The 25628-nt window shown below is 40.5% G+C and overlaps 1 protein-coding gene across 23 annotated transcripts in view; it reads left to right on the forward strand.

The window, feature by feature from the left end:
* The window catches only part of ABI2 (abl interactor 2), a 74211-nt gene that overhangs the window by 4468 nt on the left and 44115 nt on the right, over nt 1–25628 (forward strand). Inside the window, exons 1-2 of one of the 23 annotated variants that reach the window (XM_068196082.1) lie at nt 1863–9568; nt 11540–15274. The exons of 18 other annotated variants lie outside the window; for them this stretch is intronic. In XM_068196082.1, coding sequence (XP_068052183.1) covers nt 12330–15131 — 2802 coding nt within the window. In that variant the 5' untranslated portion in view covers nt 1863–9568; nt 11540–12329 and the 3' untranslated portion in view covers nt 15132–15274. Of the gene's footprint in view, nt 1–1862; nt 9569–10246; nt 15275–25628 lie in introns of those variants that run through there. 4 more of the 23 variants (XM_068196083.1, XM_068196085.1, XM_068196084.1 and 1 more) reach the window with 4 other exon arrangements.

Here is a 25628-nt window from a genome sequence, read left to right on the forward strand (position 1 = left end):
CAAGAATGGTCTCTCTTCAATTTACTGAAGATTTGTATCACCTTAACAGAGGCGACTGAGTTAGATTTGTAAAATCAGAAGTGTGAATATCAGAGGAAAGTTGGTTTTGCTTTTTCTGTTCCCTAAGCTTGTTTATGGTATAATCCCACTTCAGTGTAGGGATGATTAATCTTAGCACTGATGGAACACTTGTTCTGTAGGCATGAAAGTGGATATTGATTAGCTCCAGTGACTATTAGTCCAGATCTTCAGGAAGATGATAACAAGTTAAAACTCTAAAAAACCTATGGAACAGTGGTAATGAACACATGGGAAATGTGCAACTGTCTCACTCTTAAGTTCAGTGATTACATGGATATATCTTGTCCATCAGCCTATGGTAGGACTTCATGAAAACCATGTGATTTTAAATTTGAAGTATGCAGTGATGGATTTAGCTTGAAAGTCAGCCAGGTGCCCACCAAGCTGTTCTCTTACTCTCAGTCCTTAGCTGAGCAACAAGAGAAAGTAAGGGAAAAAACAACTCATGCATTGAGTTAAGGACAAGGAGGTCACTGACAAATTAGTGTCCTGGGCAAACCACTCTCAGCTTGGGGAGTATTAATTTAATTTACAGCCTATTAAAAATAGAGTAAGACAGTGAGAAACAGAATCAAAACTAAACCCACCTTCTCCCAGCCCTCCCTTCCCAGGTGCAATCTCACTCCTTCATTTCTAACTCTTGTACTTCCTCCTTCTCCAGTGGTGCAGGAGGATGGGGGATCCTCTAGTTCATTCATACCACTTTGTCTCTGCTGCTCTTTCCTCCTCACAGTCTTCCCCCTGCTCCAGTGTGGCCCCCTTCCAATGGGTACAGTCCTTCACAAAGTGCTCCAAAACACTTGGACTGCAGATCTTCAAGAATTGCTTCAGCATGGGTTCTTCCCAAAAGCATCCAGTCCTCCAGGAACAGACTGCTCCTGTGGGTGCCCCACAGGCCAGTGTTCTGCCCAAAGCCTCCTGCATGGACTTCTCTCCATAGGCTGCAGCTCCTGCCAGAAGCTTGTTCTGTGGGCTCTGCACAGGCTGCAGCTTCTTTCAGAGCATAGCCACCTGCCCTGCCATGGGAGTCTCCATTGGCTGCAGGGCAATCTCCACTTCAGGGCCTGGAAACACCTCCTGCCCTTCCTCCTTCTCTGACCTTGCTGTCTGCAGGGTTGTGTCTTTCACATTTTTCTCACTCCTCTCACAGCTGCTTCACAATATTCTTTACCCTTTAGTAGATACAGTGGCACAGATGTGCCACCAGCATAGGTGACTGGCTTTTGCCAGTGGTGGGGCTCTTTTGGAGCTGGCTTAGAACTGGCTTTGTCTGATGTGGGGGCAGCTCCTGATCTCCTCTCACAGAGGCTGCTCCTGCAGCCACCTGGCTACCACTAAAGTGGCTCGTTAGGTTTGGGAACTTCAGTGAGGATAATCCTAGAACATGTTTCCTTTAAGTGAGTCAGCGAAGCTGGCAAAGTTGTAGAAGAATTTATCACTCAACCAATCTAATTTCCTTTTTCATCACCTGTGCTGTGTTTTGCCAGGAAAGCTAATTTAATGCATTTATTAGTGCCACAAGTTCAACCTGGAGTTCAGGAAGTGCTGCATTGATCCTCCATTGAGTGGATATGAAAACAGCACGAGCCATTTTATTAGTGGTAATTGGAGTTGCTGGTAGTAATACTGTATGTGTAGTTATGAAAATAAAATTTGTAAATATGCAAGTTGCTAATATAAATGTTGTAATACTAAATGTTGGTTACAAGTGGCATTCTAGTTGTTCCCTTCTATAGTTTATTTTCAGACTGTGGTTATTGAATTATATTGATCAAGAATTTTAATTCAGAGTAGAAAGCTTCTGCATCCTACAATTAATCAGCTCTCTGAAATTTATTGTCCATTGCTTGTGTTTTACTTGAGTTTACAGTTATTAATCTTTGTGGCTTAGTACTGAGGCAGAAAGTGGTGCCTATGTAAGGCAAGAGCGTCTCCAGTCAGTGCTTTAAGCAAGTAAAATCTTACTCTGTAGTGTTCAGCAGAATATTTTCTTGATGAAAAACATCATTTAAATACCATGTTTGCATCAGATTTATTTAGTAGACTCTGTGTCTAGAGGATGATGGCCCTTTTTCTTTTTTAAAATTTTGTTTCCAATACTTTTTTCACACTTAATTGCACACCTGAAATTGACCTCTTGCTTAGTAATCTTAAGTTTTGTTGGATATCCCTACCAGGAACTTCAGTCATTGGGCTGCCTTATGAAGCAAAGCTCCATGTCAGTAGATGAAACATCATCACAGCATGCTGAATTTAGGAGCATTTCCTCTTCTCAGGGCTCTCACTAGTTAGGTTGGCAATTCTTTCTTGAAGTGGATGAGTTAATATGTTTTTGCAAATGAGTTGTGTCTATTTCGGTGTCTGTTTTCAAGAAATCTTAATTTTCTGTTTCTCAGGTGCAAGGACTAAGTTGCTCTGTCAAATATAAATTAATGTGCTCTGAAGTACAGACTGTATATGTGCTATTCCATTTTCCTGTAGCTTATTTCCCAGTAGATGTCATTGTAATATCTATTCTTAATGGTATTTCATTTTGAATAATAATAAGCGCTTGCTGCCTTATTATTGGTGAAGTGTTACCATGATGAAGTTTTTATGCTCAGTGAAATGCAGGGTGAGGAACAAATACTACTTGGTCTGGGGTTTTAGTAGCCTGTCTGTGTTGGTTATAACACACAGCCAAAGCTAGCTTTGTGCCAACTCATAAATTTACTATTTTTTTTCTTAAAAACTCTTCTAAGTAAATGCAAATGTTTTTATTAGGGTATTCGGTAAGTTGGTTGTCAATTTCCTGCTGACAAGAGCAGTGCCATTGCTTTGCTCAGGGATGGGGGGAGTGTGCAGTGAGGGAGAAGGAGAGAATGACTGGGGCAGTGAGATGTTAGATGGACAGTTTAAGGTGAGAAATTCATCAAGATACCAGCTATCAAGTGTAGTTATTTTGAGCTTTTGTGCAGCAGCAGTGCTGCTTTTTGGGCCTGAAGGTCTGTAGTGCAAATGGGAGGTGTTGTTTCTCTGCCCCCCGTGAAAACTGTGAGCAGTGGGGCTGACACTTGTTAAACACGAGAGGGTTGGTACAGATCACCTGTAGGTAAGGTGGGACTTTGGACAGCAGAATCAGTGCTTGTCTTTCTGCAGAGTCTGTCTCATACAACAAAGTCTCTTCTTGACACTGCTGGTTTTGCCAGACAGGAATATACAAACTTAGCTGGAATAGTATTTCTGAGGCTGATCTCTGTTCAAACAAAAACTTTTAGTGTCTAACAAATAAAATGTACAAAGCCATGTATTACTGAGTAGTGTTGTATGAATTCAAAGCACACTGATTTGTCTTGAGTCACTTTAATAATAATCATTAAATAGTATGTGTTCACTCCATATACAATGCAGATTCTCAATTATTTTTCAGTGTGTCCTTTTATACTGTGAGTTTGAGCAATGCTGGCCATTGCCGCTTTTATAATTCACTCTAATTTTTTTAACTAGGTGGCAACTTTGTAAGTTGGCTTGAGAAGTAAAGCTTGTTCATAGCTTTCTGTGTAAGGCAGAATATTTGCTGCAGGTTGTGGAAGTTTGTTGTCTACCTGCTTTTAATTGGGTGAAAACCACAGATCTGCTGCAACTTGTGGGAAATGTAAAAATGTTAAATATCCCAAATTAAATGGCTATTTTGAATCAGCTAACATACATTTATCTGAATAGAGGGTCTTTGGAGGGGCAAGCCAAAATATTTAGCCAAAATAAGATGAGGAATAGTAAAAACAAAAGCCAACCTCTTATCCCCCACACTGCTAACAGCAAAAGAAGAGGCTGAGGTGGATGACAGGCTTCAGAGACACTGAAAAATGCCAATATGAGCAGATGCTCAAAAAAGGGGTGGTTATTTTTGACAGAAAAGTAATGAATTATAGGATTATTCAAATAATATTTTGAAAAGTATGAACTATCTACACTAGTTTCCCATTTTTCTTGGGTAAAGTACAGGGATACTAAATTAAGTTTGAGAGGTAATACTTAATCTATGGAATTATTGCTATAAGCTAAGGCTTAGGATTTAATGGTATTCTAGAAAGGCTAGACATTTTAAATAAATAATGAGAACATAAGCAGTTCCATCTTTTTCTTTGATATGCTTTTGCCTTGCATTTATTCTATGGTGGAGTTTTATGTCTCTTATATGAAGTATTTTGCACTGTCCACTGTAATTCATTTCACTGGATTATTTGGGATATTGCTTCTATTTAATACTGTAGTTTCTGTATCCTGAATATGATATATCCTGGATCCTTTGAAATGCTTTTAGCACAAATTGGCGTTGGATTTGCCTTCCAAGGAGACAGAATTAATGTGTTGAGTTACTCATGTCAATTTAATAAGATCTAGATAAATTTCATTTGTGGGAAAGAGAGCTAAAGGTTTTTATGTGATGGAGTTTATATGTGTGTGCTGAAATGGTGGTAGTAAAATTAATGGGCTTTTTCCACCATGACTAATAACTAGTGAACTGGAGTTGTAAAGAATGAAACTGTGACAGCACATTTATTTATTTATGATAAATCAGTCTGCAGTGCTTTCTGATATACTCAGTTTTCTCACTTTATTCCTCTGTTAGTGATCTCAGAAATGAGCCTCAAAGATTTAGGCCTATTGGTGTTGGTGTCCTTAGAGGTGTGATGCCCATGGAGTGACTCTGTCTCAGAAGGAGCAGAATCTCTGGATCAGAGAGTAGTGTGTAATCAGCCTAAATTAGTGAGGCTGTTGGTTTTGCAGCATTTCTATCACATTCTGAGTGTGCTGTCATAAGAGTGCACTTTCATTCCTGAAAGAAAGGTAATTTGACTATATGTGCATCTGTATAAATTAATCAGTTTGGATAATAGATGGTAGAAAGTTATCAGTAGACTCTGAACAAATATTACATTGTCTGGTGGTGATAATAATTAAATGATCTCCAAACTGAGGACACTTCTATAACCACTTTTGGAATGAGTTAATAGAACTATTGTAAATCATTCCCATTTTATTATCTGCTTAAAATGTAAATCTTGTATTTTCTATATATGTATGCAGTCTTTACATTTATTTGAGTCAGTAATTCAGTATGTGCTACAAATACATGCAGTTTTGAGGACTGGAGCAAGAGGGAGGGGTAAGCCTCTAATTTTTGTTGTTCTCGTTTGTATACTCATCTGTCCACCAAATGCAGGTCCTTGGAAACAGAGCTTCTTACTGTGATGAGCTTCTTATAGATGTTTGTACCATTTTAAGACCCTTCATTAAAGTATGGCTTATAAAATGTACTCATTATGCAAGACAGGCTCTTATGAATTGTCTCATTCGATCACCAGTTGGATAATTAATGCAGAGTTATAACTTATTTAACCATGTATACACATATAAAAGAATTTTTTCATTAAAGAACAAGTGGGGCATACTGTTCCAGTAATCCATTTGTCTCTATAAAGGCTGTGCTTAAAAGTTCTCCAAAGAGAAGGGGATTTTCCCTTGTTTTCTTATGATGAGCAGATATTTTCCATGTGTTTTACTTTCCCTGAAATTTGCTTTTTAGTTGTAGCTTTTGTTAAGGACACAGAGAAGAATGAGATTTATTTGCCTCTGGTAAAGGCTCAGAGTACTGAATTCTATTACATTTAGCTTCTTTTCTAAGCAGCATGCTCAACTTTGTAATATTCAATCCATAATCTCAAGTTAAACTTTCTGTGTGACACAGTATCTTTAAAATTAAAAACATAAATTAAACTTTCTGTGTGACACAGTATCTTTAAAATTAAAAACATTAAAAAAGAAATTAGTTCTCTGTTTTAAATTAATTATACAAAAAACCCCTTAACCAAGCAACAATTTCTTCCATTTTCTGTGCTCCTCTTGAGGCTGTGCAGTGATATGAGCAGCATATCTGTGGAGCTGGCTCTTTCTATAAGCAGTGTGATGTGTTTTGTCATTTGAGAAGAAAGCTATTTTCGAGATAAAGTACCAGTTTTAGATCTGAAGCTTGGTTTGGGGGTCTACTGCAGTTACTAAATGAGTATTACTAGTCTTCCTGTGGTGAACTGATTTGACTTTAATTTTCAGGAGTTTTGGCATTACCTTGTGGTAATTGCTATACCCAGTGAAACTCCCACGGCTTCTTTGAAAGGCCAAAATTTTGAAAATGGTTTTTAAAATGTATTTTATATTGGAGATGGAAATGTTAAGGATTTCAATCTCTGTGGAGATGGAACTGCAAGGATTAATGAGCTTTTGTTTGTTTTTTTGAAAATATTGTATTAATTTCTGAAACTATTTTTTTTGTGTGTGCTGAACAGCTAAGTGCCCCTGCACAGACCAAATCCCAACTTGAGCAGGCAGCTTCTTATACCTAATTCTGTTGGTTTTAAGTTACACAGCTCTTATGTGGTGCCATCTCTAGATCTCGTACTTCACAAATCAGGGTAAGTACAGCTTTTGTGTACAAACAGTGGAAGGAGTTTATTTTGGTTTGGATTCCATATGCCGTTAAGGCTTTGAACACAGTCCTTCAATAATTGTTTGTATGGTTTTCTTTGACTAATTGTAGGGGGAATATGAGTGTTTTTCCTCAGTTTTAGAGAAACTGTTCAGTGAAATGACTGGAAGATGATGTGTGATACAAAAAAATCTAATTGCTTCTGTTGAGGAAGGTGGAAGATTAGAGGTTATGCAGTTGGTAGATCCTTCTTGAAGGAGGAGAGAATTGCTTGTCTGAAAAGCAGCTTGAAAATTTGTGCTTTCTCTGTGCCTATTTGTGTTAATAGCTAGGATTCATGTTGTGAAACTCTTCAGGATAGTTTTATTTATTGCCACAACTGGATGGATAGAGAGGTGATATTATTTAGACATGCCTTGTCAAATGAACAGGTCATTCATGGAGCATTTTTAATTCATGAAGGTGTAGAGAAAACCCTTCTTTCAGATGGTAGTAGAACTTGCTGAGTATATAGTTGTAAGAATCTGTTAAGACAACTTGAAAATGAATTCACATTAAAAAGAAAACTTCCAGGCAAGAGAATCTTTTATGACATAGAGAAAGCATTCAGCAGTTGAAATTTCTTATTTTTGTCATTTCACTTCTTTGACGTTTCTATTTTTGTGACAGCAAATTGCTCAGAATTGTCAGAAGAATAACATTAAAATTTGGTGAATAAGTGAAGATTGAGACTCAGTCTGTGTCATAATTATGGTGAAAGTAAACACAGTCATGGGGATTCTTCGTATCCTCTATTGGAGCATTAAACTACTGTGAGAGGAGTCTTACATTCTTTCACAAATCTGCAATGTCTCTTTCAACTTGCATGGTGGAAGTTTTCATTTCTGCAGTTTGGTGCAGCTGCCCAGGTAATGCTGTGTTACCTGAGTGCTGTGACAGCTGCTCCATTGCAGTGCAGTGCTGTGGGTTGTGCTGGCCATGCAGGTGGGCTGGGCCGCCTGCAGTGCTGCATGCAACACGTGCAGCCCTCGGCATGTGTTCTGGAGCTGAGAGCACTGGCCATTGGGAGAGTTCCCAGCACGTCGAAAGCTCTCTGCTACTGCTCTAGTTAGAGATGATGAAATTTGGCCTATATGGGGAACAGCATGATAATTCTTAACTGTGGGATTAAAATCATTCTTTCCTGAAATATTTGTCACTGAATTTAGGTTGTATAGCAGGAAGGGTTTCCTCTATTTGAGACAACTGTAGTCTGTATATGACTTTTCTTTGAAAATTGTTTGAAAAAACTGACTTTTTAAACAGTTGCATTTGAAAAAATTAATTATTAGTAATTTTGTTAGGTGAGGAAAATAATGTATTGATTTACTTCATGAAAATCCTGATCTTAAGTTTTACTGGGCTACTCTGGATGTGGCTTTTGTAGGGGGAAAATAGCAGTACAATTTATCTTCTCCTGAGATGTCTGTGACTGATGGTGACTTCTGTGTCCAACATGAATGCTTACCAATCTATAAATATTGAAAATAGTAAAAATTCTATAAATATGGGGAAAGAAAGGTGTTTAATTGCTCTTAAAGAAATTAATCCTGTCTGATACAGGATTGTCTAAGGGATGTTTATAAAGGTCTTGGGCTGAACAGCACCAGTAAGTGCTGAAATCAGTATATAAACAAATCTAAAAGGGCCTGGTGAAAATCCGGCTCACATTAGATAAACAGAGAAAAGAAAAATTATTATTTCACCTGTTTTGGTAAATAAGATAGTGCCTGCAGATGTTTTTGTTGTTAAGAAAGTGCTTTAGTGGAAGCTGAGGTCTGGAACATCATTATTATGTGTGCAGAGGTGGGCAGCTGTGAATTTTGGAGCATTGCAGATGCTCTGTACTACTTTGAGAGTGTTTGTCTGATTCATTCCTCTGTCCTTCTCTGAAGCTTTTATGGTAACCACCTTTTTCAGGATAGACTTTGTAGAACTTTTTGTACCACTGTATGTGCTGCTTATTTTTCATTTTAGAATTGCTTCCAGGTTTACAGAGGTGTCTTCTGTCGGATCCCCAATAACTTCACTGATTTTTTGGAGATGTTCTGATAGAGCTGTGTCCTTAGCTGCTGCCTCTGCAACGTCCTACATGGAGATATTCTCCTGGATGTTGACTGGGATATTGCTGAAGTTCTGTTTTTCAAAATGTCCTCATGTGTAATTTTGTGTTTTTCACATGAGTTATAGGTAGGTGTTCTCTTCAGCTGACATTGAAATATTAGTGTTGCAGCAGATAGGCCTGCTAGGCCCCTCTGGAGATTAGCTACCTAAGGGCAGAGAAAATGCATAGTCATGCTGACTAGCAAAAGAACCCCTTTTCCCGCGCCTCAGACCCTCTGTTATCTTCCTGTAAGACAATAGGTCAATTTGTACCCTGACCCACACCATTGGACCATTTCTCAAAACCCCTGTACCCTATAAAAACCCCTCAGTTTCCCTAGCTCGTTGGAAGAAAGCTGTCCCTGAACCCTTCACGGAAGATGAAATAAAGATCCTCCGGTGGAACCTCACACAGCGCTCCCCGTCTCTCTCTCCCTGCGTCTGCCCGAGGCACCCCAGCAAGCCTATGAGCTGAAATCACTTCTAAAAGAGCTGAACACTGCTTAAGAGCTGCATATCACTACAACAGCTTGCTGGGGCTAGCCTGTGCCTGGGAGCTCTGCCAAAGGTGCTTGGGCAGGAGGGTGTGCAGATACCCTTCTCACCCTAGAACACCAAGGCAGCCGGACCAACTGAGCCTGACCGGGAACAAAAACAATAATCTGGCCGCCCAACCGGGAAGATAAAACCCACCAGAGCAGCCTTCTTCGCGAAGAGTAACTGCCTTGGGTCCGGCCAGAATCCTTCTGAAGATAACTTCTCCGTTATATAAGAAATTTTCTGCAGAAGGTGTCTGAATGACCCTCTTTGTCCAGCCCTGAGGAATCAGACAGTGGCAGACCACCCTCCAGCAGCTTCCGACCCACATTTGGCTGAGGAGTAAGTATATTACAGCCTTTTTTCGCGCGCTTTTTCATTTGGGTCTCTTTTTCTTTTTCTTTTGTTTTTTTTTTCTCTTTTTACTGCTTGGAGGGGAAAGGGAATAATAATATTATGGGATCAAAAAATAGTAAATTAAAACAACCCCAGAACGAGAGAGACGTATATTTAAAACTCTTAGAAATTCTTTCCCTTAATAATTCTTCTTTCTCTAACCCTAAACTTTTGAAACCTAACTTAAAAAAGTTTATAAAATGGATAATTTCACAGTTTCCTGATACTAATACACACTCCATAACCTTAGATTCTTTTTGGGACTCTGTGGGCATACAAATATATACTTCCCAAATTAATGGGGATTTCTCTGTTACACGATTCTTACCTATTTTTCACAAAATTACCAAAGCGGTAGAAAAAAGAAATAGGACGGGTTCTGCGGCAGAAGCAGTTCCAGCCTTATCTCTCCCACCAGCTTGTTCCCTTTCAAGTGCTAATACCTTATCTACAAACCCGGACTCCAGGGAGGGCGGGCCCCAGCTCACCCCTGCCGCTTCTGCTCCGCTCCTGCCCTGCCCCCCCGGGATTACCGCGGCCCCCAGCACCCGCCCGCCTCCTCCACAAGCCCCCCCGTCCCCCTCCCCCGTGCGGCCCTCGTCCCCCTCCCCCGCGCGGTCCCCGCCCACCCAGCCCGCGCGTCCCCCGCCTTCCCCCTCCCTCGCGCGGCTACCAAACCCTTCCTGTGTGCCTGCTAAGCCTCCGGAGGTCTCTTGTCTCAAGTGTGGTCAACACCCCGCACCCACGATATCTCCGAATGCAACTGTATCTGTTCCTGCTGTTACCCACCCCACCCCCCCGCCGGTCCCTTCGCTCCAGACCCTACAGTCTCAAACCTGCCCCAGCTGTGCTGTCGATAGCCACGCCTTGCAGTCTTCTTCCCAGCACCCCACACCCTTGCAAAATGCCATTCCAAAACGCCAGAAAAAACACTCCTCATCTGAGGATAGTAGTGATAGTGAGTACAGTTCTGACACAGATGATTTGGATCCATGGGCTTCAATTAAGATGGAAGCCACCCGGGCAGGGGATTGGGAGTTGGCACAAAGAATTTCTGCCTTCCCTGTAACTTATTCTAAGGGAAAAAGAGGGGGTTCCTCCACTAAGATTACGTGGGAACCCAATACAAACAAAGAGCTCATTGAACTTCGAAAAGTAGCCAAAAAACATGGCAGAAACTCACATATTTTTAAAAATTTTCTGGAGGCAATCTTTTCAGCACACGTCTTAATACCACATGATGTTAAAAATATTGCTCATTGCCTCCTATCCCCAGCAGAATACATGTTATGGGAAAGGCATTGGAAAAAACAATTAAAAACATTATCAGACACATATGCAAGAGATCCTAATAGGCAAGATTTCTCAGTTGAACAGCTGGCTGGAGAAGGCAATTTGCAGAAACCTTCAGAGCAAGCTAAAACTTTGTCTGAGGCAGTAATACAAGACCTGGCTATCGCAGCAAAAACCTCCCTACTTCTCACCCCAGATGACTCTATCCCTACCCAACACTTCTCTAATATTAAACAAGGAATAGATGAAAGCTTTATTAAATTTGTGGACAGAATTAAAGATGCTCTAGATAAACAAATAGAGAGCACAGAGGCAAGAAAAGAACTGTTATGCAAACTTGCCATGAGCAATGCTAATGAGCAATGTAAAAACATTCTGAGAGCCTTACCTTTGGACACAGAACCTACCATAGAACAAATGGTGGAAAGTTGTACCCGACACCTTTCCACTGAAAATACAGTAGCACAAGCAGTTGCTAAGGGCATTGCAGAAGGAGTTTCTGGTGCATTTGCAGTAGTGACTTCCAAAGACCAGACCCGCTGCTTCCACTGTGGTAACTTTGGACATTTTATCAAAGACTGTCCAGAAAGGTCACCTATCCCAATTCCCCGTAATACCTACCAGAAACACCAAAACCGGCCACGATTTCAGCAGCGTTCGGGAAACTACCAGCGGAGCGTGGTCGGGCTCCACGCCAAGACAACAAATCAAAAGCCATGCAGACCCAACCATGCATCATTCCAGGAGAAGCCACCTCACACGAAGGAGATCCAGCATACAGAGCAATACAGACGGGAACCCGACGTCAGCTGGTAACTGCTTTATCCATTGACTTAAAAAAGAGGGATGTTTATCGTGTCCCAACTGGCAAATATGGGCCAAAAGGAGGTCCTTTTGACATCTTAATTATAGGTGATACTGTTAATCGCCCAAATGAAATTTTTGTTTTTCCAGCAGTACAAACAGTGTACCCGGGTCAAGAAATATTGGTTCAGCTGTGCTGCACAGACTTACCATATTTTCTTTTAAAGGGAACTCCAATTGCACAAGCCTTTCTACTCCCCAGAAATCACAAGGAACAGCTTCCTCTCAACCCTATAGCAATGTGGGCACAGGTTTTGGGACCTAATAGGCCTACCATCGAGTGCGGCCTGTCCCGCAAAGGGGAGAAGACCCACCGACTAGGTCTCCTGGACTCGGGCGCTGACGTAAGTCTTGTGGCACGTTCAGAATGGCCAGCAAACTGGGAACTGGAACCCGTACTAGGTATGATTTCAGGGATTGGTGGTGCCACAGCTTCCATGCGAAGCAAGCACAACATCCTCGTCGAAGGACCTGAAGGCAAGCTGGCTACTGTCCGTCCATTTGTGGTAAGGGCCCCCGTCACCCTTTGGGGAAGGGATGTTCTATCCCAATGGGGAGCCTCTCTACAAATTCCCAGTCGGGATTTCTAATTGGGGCCACTGAGGAGCGCGTACTACCAGACACCCCTCAGATCACCTGGAAATGCCAGACCCCGATCTGGAAAGAACAGTGGCCCCTGCCTAAAGTAAAACTACGCGCACTACAAGCCCTCGTAGAGGAGCAGCTTGCCAAAGGTCACATCGTCGAGACCACCAGCCCTTGGAACACCCCCGTCTTTGTACTGCGAAAGCCTGGAACGGACAGGTGGAGGCTCCTCCAGGACCTGCGTAAAATCAATGAGGTAATTGAGGACATGGGCCCTCTTCAGCCTGGACTGCCTTCACCATCAATGTTGCCTCGAGACTGGTCACTTGCCATCATAGATATTAAGGACTGTTTCTTTAGCATCCCACTGCACCCCCAGGACGCTCCACGGTTTGCTTTTTCAGTCCCCTCTCTTAACAGAGAGGCTCCACTCAAAAGGTATCATTGGCTTTTTCTTCCCCAAGGTCTCAAGGTCTCGCCTACTATATGCCAATGGTATGTTTCTCGTGTTTTGTCTCCCGTTCGGAGCCTATTTCCAGAGGCAATTATTTACCACTATATGGACGATATCTTGATTTGTGCATCAGACAAAGCCTACCTGGACAAAGCAGTTACAAAGACTATTGAAACCATCGAAAAAGCAGGGTTCGAAATCCGGGAGGACAAAATACAGTACACCAACCCATGGACTTATCTTGGATTCCTGATCCGGGAGAGAACCATCGTACCCCAGCAGCTCGTCATCCGAGACGACCCAAAAACTCTGAGAGACTTACATAGCCTGTGTGGATCTATCAATTGGGTACGTCCTTTGCTAGGAATTACAACAGAGGACCTCGCTCCACTGTTCAACCTTCTCCGTGGCAGCAGAGACCTGGACTCTCCACGCACTCTGACAGCAGAAGCCCGAGATGCCATCACCAAAGTACAAGAAGCCCTATCTTCACACCAAGCCCATCGCTTCGAGCCCAGCCTGCCTTTCCAGTTCGTCATCCTGGGAAAAGCACCTCGGTTCCATGGACTGATTTTCCAGTGGGATACTCAACTTCGAGACCCTTTGTTGATACTTGAGTGGATCTTTACAAATAACCAACTTACAAAGACAATTACCACCTTCCAAGAAATTATGGCACATTTAATAAAAAAGGCCAGAACTCGCCTCCGTTCTCTCGCAGGGTGTGAGTTCACATGCATACACTTGCCACTAACCAGTGGAGACCTGGAGCATTTGCTTCAGAATAATGAAAATCTCCAGTATGCCCTAGATAGCTATACAGGCCAAATTTCTACCCATATCCCAAAACATAAGCTTTTTAATATAACCTTTAATCTGACCCCAAAATTAGTACAAAGTAGAACACCTCTCAAAGCTCTAACAGTCTTTACAGACGGCTCAGGGTCATCCCACAAGTCTGTAATGACATGGAGAGACCCTAAGACCCAAAAATGGGAATCTGATGTCCAAATTGTGGAAGGGTCTCCACAGATTGCAGAGTTAGCAGCCGTTGTCAGAGCCTTTGAGAAATTCAAAGATGAACCTTTTAATCTCATTACAGATTCCTCATATGTAGCAGGTATAGCTATGAGGGCAGAACAAGCCCTTCTAAAAGATGTTCCCAATCCAAAGTTACACCAATTGATTTCTGCATTAATACGCTTAATCTCCCACAGAAAACAACCTTACTATGTAATGCATGTGAGGTCACACACTGACCTCCCAGGTTTCATTGCAGAAGGGAACAGGAAAGCAGATGCATTGGCCATGGCAATAGGGACTGCCAACATCCCAGACATCTTTGCTCAGGCAAAGTTGTCACATGCATTTTATCACCAAAATGTGCCTGCCCTGATCAGAATGTTTAAGCTCTCAAAAGATCAGGCCAAAGCTATTGTTGCCACCTGCCCAAACTGCCAAAGCTACCAGATACCATCTGTGGGAACAGGAGTCAACCCCCGAGGACTCAACAGCTGCCAGCTGTGGCAAACAGATGTCACTCACTTCCCACCTTTTGGAAGGTCAAAGTATGTACACGTGTCAGTTGACACATTTTCTGGAGCAGTGTTTGCATCATCTCATCCAGGAGAAACTGCACAGCACGCCATAAAGCATTTCCTCCTTGCCTTTGCTACCCTGGGAGTACCAAAACAGATCAAAACAGATAATGGACCTGCTTATGCCTCTCGTAAGTTAAAGGACTTCTTCAGTGAGTGGGGAATAGAACACAAGAAAGGCATACCTGCAAATCCCACAGGACAATCCATCATAGAGAGGACACATCAAACCCTCAAAAGAGTCCTCAACCAGCAGCGAAGTGAAACAAAAATCATATCTCCAGTTGAAAGACTCTGCAAAGCTCTCTATGTCATCAACTTCCTAAATGGCACAACATCAGAACCTGATCCTCCAGTGCTTCGCCACTTTGCAAATACCACCCAAGCAAAGCTCGCTGAGAAACCACCGGTGCTGGTGAAGGACCCAGAGACTCATCAAATCTCAGGGCCTTTCCAGTTAATTACTTGGGGTAGAGGATATGCGTGTGTTTCACTACCATCAGGCCCAAGGTGGTACCCAGGAAAACACATAAAACCATACCTAGGCACTACAAACACTATTCAGTCAGACACGGACAAGAGTTCCTCTGAACCGGATACAGGACCGCCTCAAAACCAGACAAGTTCTGCCTGGAGACGAAGACGTCGCAGAATAACCACATACCTGAGAAAAAACCGACACATCACACGACAGCAGAAGAAACAGAAAAGATGAATAACATTCTGCTGCATTAATCAAGCTATAAGCCAGACATAGCTTGAACACAAAATTGTTCTCTATATTACATGTTATTATCTGTTTTAAAAAATTTTTCCCCTAAAAACCCCTATAATTCCCTTTCCCAACTCTTACTAAAAACCCTTAACCTCACACCTGCTTACCCATCCCTTGCTTATATTACAAAAAAGAAAAAAAAAAAAAAAAGGGGGGGGAAGGAACAGAGAAAAGGAATGAGGGAAAAAACCCTAACCCCCTCCTCCCATCATAAAAGATAACAAATTTTGCTTATATTCCCTATCAGAAGTCTTATCCCTGTCCAGAGATGAAAACAGGATGCTCTTCACCATACCGTATGCCTGCAGCTGGATTAGCCCACAGCCTAGCCATAATGTTTGGGTAACCTTAGCAAAAACATTGAATCAGGATAACCTGTGCTTATCCATGGGCAGCGTTGATAACCCACTTTCCACATGCCTAGTAGGAATTCCTTTCGTAGCAGATGACTGGCCTGTCTATAACTCAGAGCTCCTCCGCACCACAAGTAAGAGACCCAACCCGGTAGATACTTGGGATGAATGGACAAAAATGTTACCTAATGCCCTAGATGAACCCCAAGAATTGGACTTGCTGGGGTCCACCAAAGCAACATACTGCGTCAAATTTTACTATAGACGCCCAAAAAATAATGGCCCAGGAATTAACCAGCCAAAAAACACATACAGAAAAGATATATCACCTATTGACAAAGCCTATAACTATCCTGATTGGTGCAATTACACCACTCGAGTGTTATCTGTGTCCTCTCTCCATCCCAAAGTACTACCCAAAGGAATGTTTCTCATCTGTGGTGACCGAGTATGGGCTGGGATCCCCTCACACCTTCAGGGAAGTCCCTGTAGCCTTGGGAAACTTTCTACCCTCACACCAAATATTACCTTGTTGCATAATTGGAAAAAAGAAAGGGAGGAAAATCGCCACAAAAGATCCTATACGGAATTTGATGAAAATTGTGATCCCAGATTATACAATTGGAATAAACCAAAAAGAATCGCTGTCTCCCTATTCTTACCATGGGTAGCTGCAGCTAAGGCCCTTGGTGAAATAAATCACCTAGGCTGCTGGCTTAGTAAGCAAGCCAACGCTACATCTGCCGCCCTGAGTGATCTTTTAAAGGATGAGGAAACCACAAGACATGCATCTCTCCAGAACCGCGCAGCGATTGACTTCTTGCTGCTCGCCCATGGACACGGATGCCAGGACTTCGAAGGGATGTGCTGCTTCAATCTCTCGTCACGCTCAGAATCCATCCATGCAAACATCCAAAAAATGAAAGAACTTGTGAAGGATGTGAAAATAGAAAAGAACCCAGACTGGGTCAATGACCTTTTTGGTAAATGGGGATTAACTGGATGGGTTGCATCCCTGGTTAAGGGAATTATTTTGATTTTCATTGTAATTGTCATTGTATTACTTATGTTCTCATGCCTTGTCCATTGTTTTAAAAGAACCATTGGGAATGCCTTTTTATTAAATACAGAAAGTGGAGTTGTTGCAGCAGATAGGCCTGCTAGGCCCCTCTGGAGATTAGCTACCTAAGGGCAGAGAAAATGCATAGTCATGCTGACTAGCAAAAGAACCCCTTTTCCCGCGCCTCAGACCCTCTGTTATCTTCCTGTAAGACAATAGGTCAATTTGTACCCTGACCCACACCATTGGACCATTTCTCAAAACCCCTGTACCCTATAAAAACCCCTCAGTTTCCCTAGCTCGTTGGAAGAAAGCTGTCCCTGAACCCTTCACGGAAGATGAAATAAAGATCCTCCGGTGGAACCTCACACAGCGCTCCCCGTCTCTCTCTCCCTGCGTCTGCCCGAGGCACCCCAGCAAGCCTATGAGCTGAAATCACTTCTAAAAGAGCTGAACACTGCTTAAGAGCTGCATATCACTACAACAGCTTGCTGGGGCTAGCCTGTGCCTGGGAGCTCTGCCAAAGGTGCTTGGGCAGGAGGGTGTGCAGATACCCTTCTCACCCTAGAACACCAAGGCAGCCGGACCAACTGAGCCTGACCGGGAACAAAAACAATATATTAGAACAAAGGAACTCAAACATTTTAGAAATAGAAGCTCTTGTTTGGTATTGCAATCATTCTCGTGGGGTTTGTTGTATTCATTTAAGTTTATTCAATTATTTTGATTCAAAGAATGTATTTGGTGCATAATCTACTTTCTTTGTGTGGAGGCATAAAAACAATCTCATAGAATTTACAGAGCTTCTGCCAGGGGGTCCACGGGCTATTAGCTAATGCTAGTGCTTTGTTTTAAGACAGCAGATTTAAACATTTACTGTATGAAATTCCAATATTGTTCTGAAGGGATTTTCACAAAAGTATGGTCTCTTCAAGCTCATCCTGATTGACATCCTGAATAATGGGCCTTTATTGTTAAGCAAGAAGACCCTTATTCCTGGTAGTTTGTGTTTCAAGTCCTGTTTTTTCTTTACCAGACAGAAAACTCTCCATATTGTTAGAGAGAAATTCTGAAATGGCTCAGTGACCTGCATTGCTTTGTTTCAAGTCTGGGGAATCTTAGCACTACTGTATGTGGAGAAAAGCTGCCAATGTTGGATTTGGTTATCAGGCGTATTGGTTTTGATAACTCAGTGTGATACTTGTTAATTCTTAAAAAAGTAATTGGGTAATTTGCAGAAAGAAGTAGTATTTAAATTGGATGGAGGTTACTGTGTTACAGTTGCAGTGTAGTTATTATGAAAAATCAAATGCACATCCTTTTGTGCAATTAAAATGGCTGTATATTGTTTTTAGAAACTAAGTTACCACTTGCATGAAACAGTCTATCTTTGGGTGAGTATTGCTCTTAATGTGAATGTAGGTCATGCTTAGAAAATGTATGTGTAAAATAGAGATCTTGCTGGAAATAATTACAGAACATTTGTTGTGTAGTTAAGTTACATACTGCAGGTTGAATATAGCAACTTGGCTTGCTTTTCTTGAGCTACATAGCAATTGACAGAAGGTTTACTTATAATTTTGAAGTAAATGGACCAAAACTGCTTGTTAAACTGGGAAAAAGAATAATTGCTACTTACTTAATAAGTGCTTGCAGAAAAGGTTTTTTTTTCTGCTTATTTTCTGAGATTCTTAAATTGCAGCAGCATAGCAAAGTTTGAGTCTAGTTGAAATGAAAAACCTCCTGTAGCCTTACAATTTTTTATTTGTTGACAACTCTCTTACAAGCATGAAGAAAAGGGTTCTGGAAAATCTTTATTTCTAGCAATTTACCCCTGGGAATTAGACTGGACTCCTCAGTTGAGGAGGTGACTTTTACATTACTAAAATGTTCTCTAGTAAGTGGAGAAGATCTGGCCTTGGCTAACTGTGTCTGCATAAGAGGCCAGAATCCCATTCTCACTCTGCCAATATTGTATTTTGTCCAGTGCTATGGTAACAGGAGCAAAAGGTTATAAACATATTCTTTGCCAGAAAAATGAGCAGATGCATCTCTCAGGACACGTAGGGAACAAATCTACTTAATAAGAAGGCACTGGTTTTGATTTTCAGATTTCAGAGTGAACTTTCACTAACTTTCACTTTATCATGGTGGTTTGTTTAGTTAATGTCCATCGTGGGTTCAGTTATGTCTGCATATCATTGAGTGTTACCACCACCTTCAGCAGGTGGGTTGTACTACAGGGGTCAGCTTTCAGCAAGATGAGCATGGATATCAAGAACAAATCAGCCTGCTGTTGCTTTCTTCTGCTCTCTTTCTGGCAAGCGTTTATGGTGACAGCAAGGAAAAAATGTGAGCTGTGTGGGCTGTTGTGATTTGTCAGTCAGACAAGAGTATGTCTGTGTCTGGTCATGTAACGGGGCAAATGCACATTTGAGGTGGTAGAACTCTTGGCATGTGTGTGGCATTGCAGGGGTCAGAGACGTGGGCCTTTTGGTGGTTCTGCAGTAGACAAGGACAGCTGTCCTGTTAGTTTTAATGCAGAAAAGAAAGAGGGACAGATTGGGCAACCTTTCATGGAAGAATGAGGGAAACCTCTTCTGATTCTTTGGTTCTGTGCTGTAGAGTGATCAGCTGCCACTGCACCTCACCCAGGTTCTGCTGATTTAGCATAAATCTCTGGGTTTTGGGGTATGCTGCCAGTGGTTCTTTTGCCTCCTAGGGGAATATTGTCTGTTGCAGCTGTTGTGTGAAAGTTTATTTTGATCTGTACTTTTTCTTATAAAATATTTTATTTTTTTTCTCTTCTGTCAGATTGTGGGCATGGATCTGAAGACAGTTCATTTCTTTCATTATGTCTGAATTGATAGCAGATTTAAAAAGTGCCAAGTAAGAATAACTTCAAATTTAAGGTTAACTGATCATTGTGAAGGAGTCTGTGTAATCCCGGTGTCTTTATTTCCTAGAAGAGCGACTATGCAAATTCCTGCCCCCCGTTAGTTTAAACCGTCTATCTGCTGTCTTTGGAAGGCACTCCTCTTACCTGATGGCTATGCCTCTTCTCTTCAAGCTTTTTTTAGCCATAGTTAACAAAGGTAGTTAAATTAAAGTATAACTTCTAGTGTGATAAAATATTGGGGCTTGCTCATGTGAGGAAGTAGACAAAGTGAATAGCAATTGAAAGACTTGTATTAGTTAGGGTGGTGATGTGGGAAGAATTCTGAGGATAACAGGACTGCATTTGCCGTGGATAGGCAGCAGGGCTTTCCAGCAGCTTATGTTCCTTGAGCTGCTCAGTCTTTTTGAGTGCCTAAGGAAGTGGGACGGTGCCGCGCAGCTCCGTGTTGCTGTGGTAACTGATGTGGGTGTTACCTCCACACCTGCCAGCCTCTCTCGGGAGCTATTAGCCGAATGGGGTGGGTATCTTCCCCGGCCATGCTGCAATTACACCCTGGCAATTACAGGTGTCCTGCATCTGACTGTTTAGAGGGGTGCGCTGGGTTGTAAGCTGTGATGGTGGAGGATATGGCTGTGTGTCCTACTTAGCTTTCCTTGCTATGAGCTTGTGATGTCTGGCAGTGGACATTTGGAAGCAGAATCTACTTCTGCTGCCACAGATCACTCTGCTTGTGATTCTAAATCAAAGCCATTAGTTGATCTCAACCACTGCTATGTAATGAATTGAATTGAGAATTTATAGTGGAAGGAAGAAACTGGAAAAATTGGGAAATAACTCAGTTGTTACATAAACCCCTGTGACTAGATAACATTTTGTAAAGCTGAAGTAGATATCCGTGCTTAGAAATGGTAGATTTTGTCAGATTTCAAGAGACAGAGATAAAAGTCTGTTCATCTGATATTGATAGTGGAGAAAATAATTTATGCAAAAGCATTTTTTGTACAGCAGAATGTAATTACTATGTGATTGTAGTTTTTACTTGTGAAAGCCACTTTACATCTAAAGTAATTTTTGCAAATGCTACCACTTGCTTTATTTTTATTAACTAACTGTAAAATTAAATTTGAGTTTATCAGTGATTTTGACTTGTAAACTCAGTTCAAACCTCTGCATACTAAAGCGTCCTTGGTGAATGAAGAGTGGTAGAACAGCAAATATATGAGATAATAGAGTTAAGCCTGTGGATCTTTGCTGTTTCTGAAGTTCTTAATTCAATGCATTTGTATTGGCCTAGCCTCTTATGGCCACAAATATATTGATACTGTGATGCTATTAAAGCCAAAATTGGCCTTGTCTCTGGAACTCCAACAATAATTATGTTGTTTAGGAACTAGAAAACAACCCACTTCTCTCAGCTGTGTTACTGCAGAAGAGGTACCAGGGAAGGGTAAAGCCTCCCCTGGTTTCACAGAATGAGCAGGGGAGGAGGTTCCCTCACTGCTGCTTCCTCTCGAGCAAGAGCAAAGTGTCATGCTGTGCAGCAGTGATGAGTAGCTAGTAACATAACTACGTATTAACTGTATTCTAGATGTAAATGCATTTGGATGCTAGCATGCTGTTCTTGTGATACAGTTTGTGATGCATCATTTTAAACTATGTTACTGCTGCGTTGAAATAGTTTTTTATAACCTTGTGTAGTAGGTTTGTGTGAATACATCATGCCCTTTTATTTTTGCATAAACAGGACTTTGGCTCTATTCTCAAGGAACAGGAACTTGCAAGGTCTCATGAGAGCAGGACATTTGTATGTGAAAACTGGTCTGCTGTGCTTGTAAATGTATGACAATAAATACAGAGTTTGATTCTGGTGATGGTTAAGGGAAACAGATGACAGATTTCTTGCAGTGATGCAGGCAGCATGGAAACAGTGGTGCAGGTGATTAGATATCAGGGAAGCTGTGCTTGTCCACAGCTCCCATTTGCTGTGTTTTTCTCTTGGGTAGAGTAGACTGATAGTGACTGTCATAGATCTCAAACCAGTGAGCTAGTTTTACCCCCACTGGCGACCTTGAATGCAGTATGTATTTTAAAAAGCAGCTTTTCATTTTAGGAGGTTAGGTTCTCTGGGTATTTCTTTGAAAGCTAGCTTTCCTAGTTGTTAATCAAACCTACATTTTGAGGCTCAGCACAGAACTGAAAACATCAAATAAATTTACGGCAGTGAAAACAAAAGACTGCAATTTAATGCAAATAACCTCGTAGAGACTGCAGCAGATTATTGATACCGAGTTTAAGATAGCTTAAAAGTTAGGCAGTCGCACTTGTAATCAAGAAGTTCTAGTGACATTTAGTGAATCATTATAGTTTTTTAATGGTTTGGAAAACAGAATAACTTGATGTAAAAGGCTTTACTGGAGTATGAACACTAAGAGTATATTCTTTAGCTAGCATGCTTGTTATTAGTATGCAGATAAATAAAGAAAAATTGTAATTATAATTTGTTTGAAATGGGAATAACTATATGATATTAATATTAGTGTAATAAGATTAATGTAGTTAACCTTGTGTTTGGAAATTACTTTTTAAAATACCACATTTATTACTTGCTCTTTGAATGTTGTTTGAATTATAAAATCTAGTGATAGTTTTGATGCATTCTTAATTCTAAATCCAGTATATTCTGTAATGATTGTGTTTGGTCTAAATGCCAGTGTTACACAGCTTTGTTGATTGCTGTGTGATCTCTGATCAAAAGATGATGTGTTTTACTAAATGTAGGACATAACAGAATTCACAGTGCTGTGAGAATAGTCCTAATTCCATTATCAATTGTAAAGAGTTTACTTCAGTATGTTCACATATAAAGGTATTTAAATTTTAAATACACTTTGTGTGAACAGCAAGTTAATTGCTTTCATGTAGATGTTGAGTAAAGCCTTTGGATACAGTTGTGGAGAAAGGTACTTACCTTTCAGCTTGACAGATACTGATACAGTGGGATGGTTTAGGTGCCTGACTATCCTCTGTTTTTGCCTGGATGGTCCACCCACAACTGAAGTTCCATTTAGTGCTGATTCTTAGGCTGTGTCTTGTCACTTCTGAGAACAGTTCATTAATAAAAAAGGAGTTGTGTCACTAGGAGACTTGACGTGCTCTGCTCCTTTCTTCACAGATGTGACAAAGAATTTTCAAGCAGATTAATTAAAGTTAATGTTAAGATAAAGTCATGCTAAAATTATTGTGAAGTAAAAATATTCTATCTCCAAACTCCAGAGCTACCATTGCTACTGATTTGTCGGCCAAATTACCAGTCTCAGTAATCTTGTTGCTTCCCCTGTTCATGGTCTCAGTGTGTTTTGCTGCTCCTGTTTTCTTTTGAATGCAGAATAATAGAAAGCTGTCAGAGAACTTATGAGTGGGTTTGAGGCAGGGTATGTGTGGAGAAGTGTTTCCCATTTGTGTCAAAAATGTTGTTTGCTTATGTTGTCTAACATTTGATTAATTCATAGTGTTAGAGTGCAGAGTACATGTAAATGGGCGATGACTATGAGCTCTTCTTAGTTTTAAAAGAAAGGTGTATACATTTGAGTAGGGTAATCAAGCGATGAAGCCAGCCTTTTGTCTTTCTAAAATAATAACAGAAATAATTATATATATATTCATTATATAATCGTGAATAAGCAATTACATGGAGACAGATCTTTGCACATGGAGATGAATAGTATAGAGATGATGCTATAACAATTGACAGGAACAAAAAAATTCTACTCCCAACTCCAGGTACTGTGCAATTTTGGTTATATTAAAGTACAGGTAGACTGAGTTTCCCTGTCCTTTGTACTAATAGAACACATGGATTGTTTTGCATCCAAAAGGGAAATTTGGGGGTTTTCTGGTGCCACAGAAATAAGTGCCTTAGGGCTCTATGGCCCTTAGTTTTTTCTGAAATTCTGGGAGAGCTCATTTCCTTCTGTCCTAATATATCAGTGATTGCTTCTATTTCTTTGTGCCTGTTTCTCCTGTGTGTTAGAGACCAGCTCCATAGGAATTAGCGGGTACACGTTTTCTGTCCTGGGAATGAGCAGTTCCGGTAGTGAAAGAGGAGTGAGGGATATTCTTTAGCAAGTATTTAATGAGCCAGTTTGTTAAAACAGAAAACTACTGTATTTTTTCACTGACAGTTATGTAAGTTTTTGGCATGATTTTGACTTAATTATTGGATTAATGATGCTCAGTTTTCTTCTCAATCATTTTTTGTAGTTCACGGAAGGACCTCAGAAAGCACTTGGATGGGCTGAGCAAATGCCATCTGTGCAGTTGAATAAAAGTGTGTAAAATACTTAATTATGTATGAGGCTTTCAGTAACTTCAAGGAATTCAGCAACAATTAAAATGAAAAGGATGATATAAGAGCTCAATCTCTTTTTCACAGGAAAACTGAAGTGTGCTTTGTCAGTATCACAGTTGGGCACATTTTGTACTGAATAATGGAAGCTTGTTGAACTCTAGCATGCAGCTTTTGTTGTTGAGGCTTCTTGAAGCTGATGCAACCTCAGCAGAAACCTGAGGGGTTTTGCTATCTGGTCATAAGACAAATGCCAGCTTGGGTTTGTGTTAACAGTAATCAAAAGAAACAACTGTTACATCGACTAAGTGAAACTAATCTTCTGTCTTATTTTTTAAATTTTACTATTACTTTTTCATCACATATATGAGTTTGTTTTACTAAACAGTACTGTTCTGAACAATAGCAAGAGATGCTCTATATGTTGGGGAGTTGATTAGTATATTCTGGATATACTTTTTTGTGTAGTTAGCCTGGTGTCATACTCTTCAACCTCAGCTTCCACTTTTATATGCCTAAATATTACTGCATAAATCCCTTGCACAAATCCCTTGAAGAGTTGATTTGAGTATGAATTGAGATTATTTTCCATTCAGAACTCTGTTTGCTAAAAGATGTGAATGACAGTAGCCTCAGGAATGAAGAGTTCTATTTTTTGCCCCCTTTCAATTCAACATTAAGTATTAATCTTGGAAGAATTTTTTTGTTGCAGTTATATTGATATTAAAAGCAGCAGCTTGTGTCACTGTTCTGTAATAAGAAACACAGTTTCTTTCTCAACTCATAGGTCCAGAGTTTTTGGCTCATCCAGTAGAATTTGTATAAGTCTTGATAGCCCGACTGCAGAACTGAATTTCCAAGTTGATGATGACTACTGGATGAATAACATTTTTTTAACTGTAGCAGAAAAGAAACCTAGCTACAATAACCAACTGAAATACCAGTAGCTTTTAATGTTTCCTTTCATGCACTGCTTTCAGACCTGTCTTTTTGAGCTCTTTTCAATTAATAGGAAATGTATTTTTCTTTTTTAATGTGTTGCTATCTTTGAAATCTTTCCTTCTAATTTAGTAGCATTTCGAGCATTTGGTAGCATTTTTTCTTTTATCTAGTTTTATCTAGTTGGATTGATGTTTTGTAAATCTTTCTGTAGGGTTTGTGTTGCCTCCCATCATTTTTTCCTTTGTAGAATATCTCTCTCCATTAGTAGCTGCTTTTCTGTACAAAATTATTCAGGTTCTTAACAGGGCCATAACAGACCTTATCACTAGGATTTGGCTGTTCACTCTTTGGGTGGGAGAATGCCTCTTGGTTTCTTTCCAGCCCTGCATTTTATGCTCTATATGCATGTAAGGATTCCTTTTGCCAATCATATAGCCAAATAGTTTTGTCATTTTGGATACCTTACTGCATGTTTTATTTTCTCATTTGCCCCATTCAATATTTGTTTCTTCTTTGTAATCTGTTTTTTAATTGTATAAAAGTTTGTGTTTTCTAAGGCAGGAGAATGAACATTGAGGCATTTAATTCCTAAAGTAAAAGGATATTTTATAGAGTTGCAGTCCAGCCTATTTCTTATTCAAATCTGGTAGTGTAATTGTGCAGTGTAAATGGAACTTCCAGAGTGGGAAGAAAAAGTGATGCTGGGGCTCTGCATCCTGACATGAAAAGCAGTCATATTTACATTTACTTCAGGTTGAATTCCACATAATTTCTAATGCTAGCAATTTGGTTTATACAATCAAATAAAAAATAAGCAGTATTTTCAGGTGAACATTTA

This window comes from Anomalospiza imberbis, chromosome 7, assembly GCF_031753505.1.
Source record: "Anomalospiza imberbis isolate Cuckoo-Finch-1a 21T00152 chromosome 7, ASM3175350v1, whole genome shotgun sequence".
Taxonomy (NCBI): Eukaryota; Metazoa; Chordata; class Aves; order Passeriformes; family Viduidae; genus Anomalospiza; species Anomalospiza imberbis.